The 1,154-nt window shown below is 59.1% G+C and overlaps 1 protein-coding gene across 1 annotated transcript in view; it reads right to left on the minus strand.

Annotated features, from left to right (window-relative positions):
* Window positions 1-1,154, minus strand: part of CSF2RB (colony stimulating factor 2 receptor beta common subunit) — a 14,756-nt gene that overhangs the window by 5,397 nt on the left and 8,205 nt on the right. Inside the window, 1 exon segment of the mRNA XM_006757460.2 lies at window positions 518-716. Within this exon segment, the coding sequence (XP_006757523.1) occupies window positions 518-716 (199 nt within the window).

Consider the following 1,154-nt stretch of genomic DNA (forward strand, 5'->3'; position numbering starts at 1 on the left):
GGGGTGGGACCCAGGACCACACCTCTTGCAATGCACCCCTGGGGCCTAATCCCAGGCCCACCCCCTCCTGGCCTCAGTTTCTCCATTTCCAGCCCGCAGGTCTAGGACTGGCTCCGAGGTTTCTGGTCTGGCCTCTGTGGAGCCCCAGGTTCTGCACACGGACCCAGGGCTGCATGGGGGTGGGGACCTGGATGGAGCCCTGGGCTGGGGCCCTGCCTGCTTCACCGGGAGAGGCTCTGCTCTGGGCGGCTGCACCGCTATGTCCGGAGGAGGTTCCTCTACAGAAGGGTCCCCTCTGGGGCTTTTGAAAACCCTTCATCCAGCACCTCTCTGCCCTCCCTGCCCTGCCGTCTAGGCTGCCTCCAGGGTCACAGGTGTTAATTTTGACCTCCTCACATCATCTCCCTGAGCCTCAAGGTTGTGATCACCAAGTCCCTGTGGCTTCCTCGGACTGGTCACCTGCAGGTGGCGCCTTCCAGGTGTGGTCTCACATGCCTCCCCCCAGCAGGCCCCTCACCTCCCAGGAGGCTGTGTCTTTCTTGTACTGGACCTCGAAGGTGTACTCTATGTGATTATAGAACATCTTCACTTCCCAGCGCAAAATGTGGCCGTCTCTGCCCTTGGTCACGTTGAGCGTCGGGGGCGCCATCTGGACTGGAGGGAGGAAATTTTAGGGAACATTCTTCTTAGCATCCCTCCCCTGGGACATTCCCTGCCTTCCATGCTGTCTTCACCGGCCCAGGACCCCAGGTCCCGCCCACCTCGGGCTCTCTGCACCCCCATTTCACCACATCATCCGACTGGACCTGAGCGGCCCTGTTCTTGGCCGAGCCTGAGATTCCCTTGTTTTGTATCGAGGTGACGCCACGCATGGGTCACTCATCGCGTTTCAGTAAAAATGAAACCACTATCATGGGTTCTGGTCTAGAGCCGGGACTGCTCCGGGCACTAACGGACATGCTCGCTCTGCACGAATTACCATCCACGTGTCACAGACAGAGAAAGTGAGCCCAGACAATTCGTCTCTTGTCAAGGTCAGGCAGCTAGCAAGGGCCAGAGGCCAAGGTTGCAACCTGTCTGATCCCCAGACGGGACATAGGAACCCTGAGTTTACATGGTTTATACAAGGAGACACAGCTGCCCCAACCCCCCCA

This window comes from Myotis davidii, unplaced genomic scaffold, assembly GCF_000327345.1.
Source record: "Myotis davidii unplaced genomic scaffold, ASM32734v1 scaffold514, whole genome shotgun sequence".
In the NCBI taxonomy this organism is placed as follows: Eukaryota; Metazoa; Chordata; class Mammalia; order Chiroptera; family Vespertilionidae; genus Myotis; species Myotis davidii.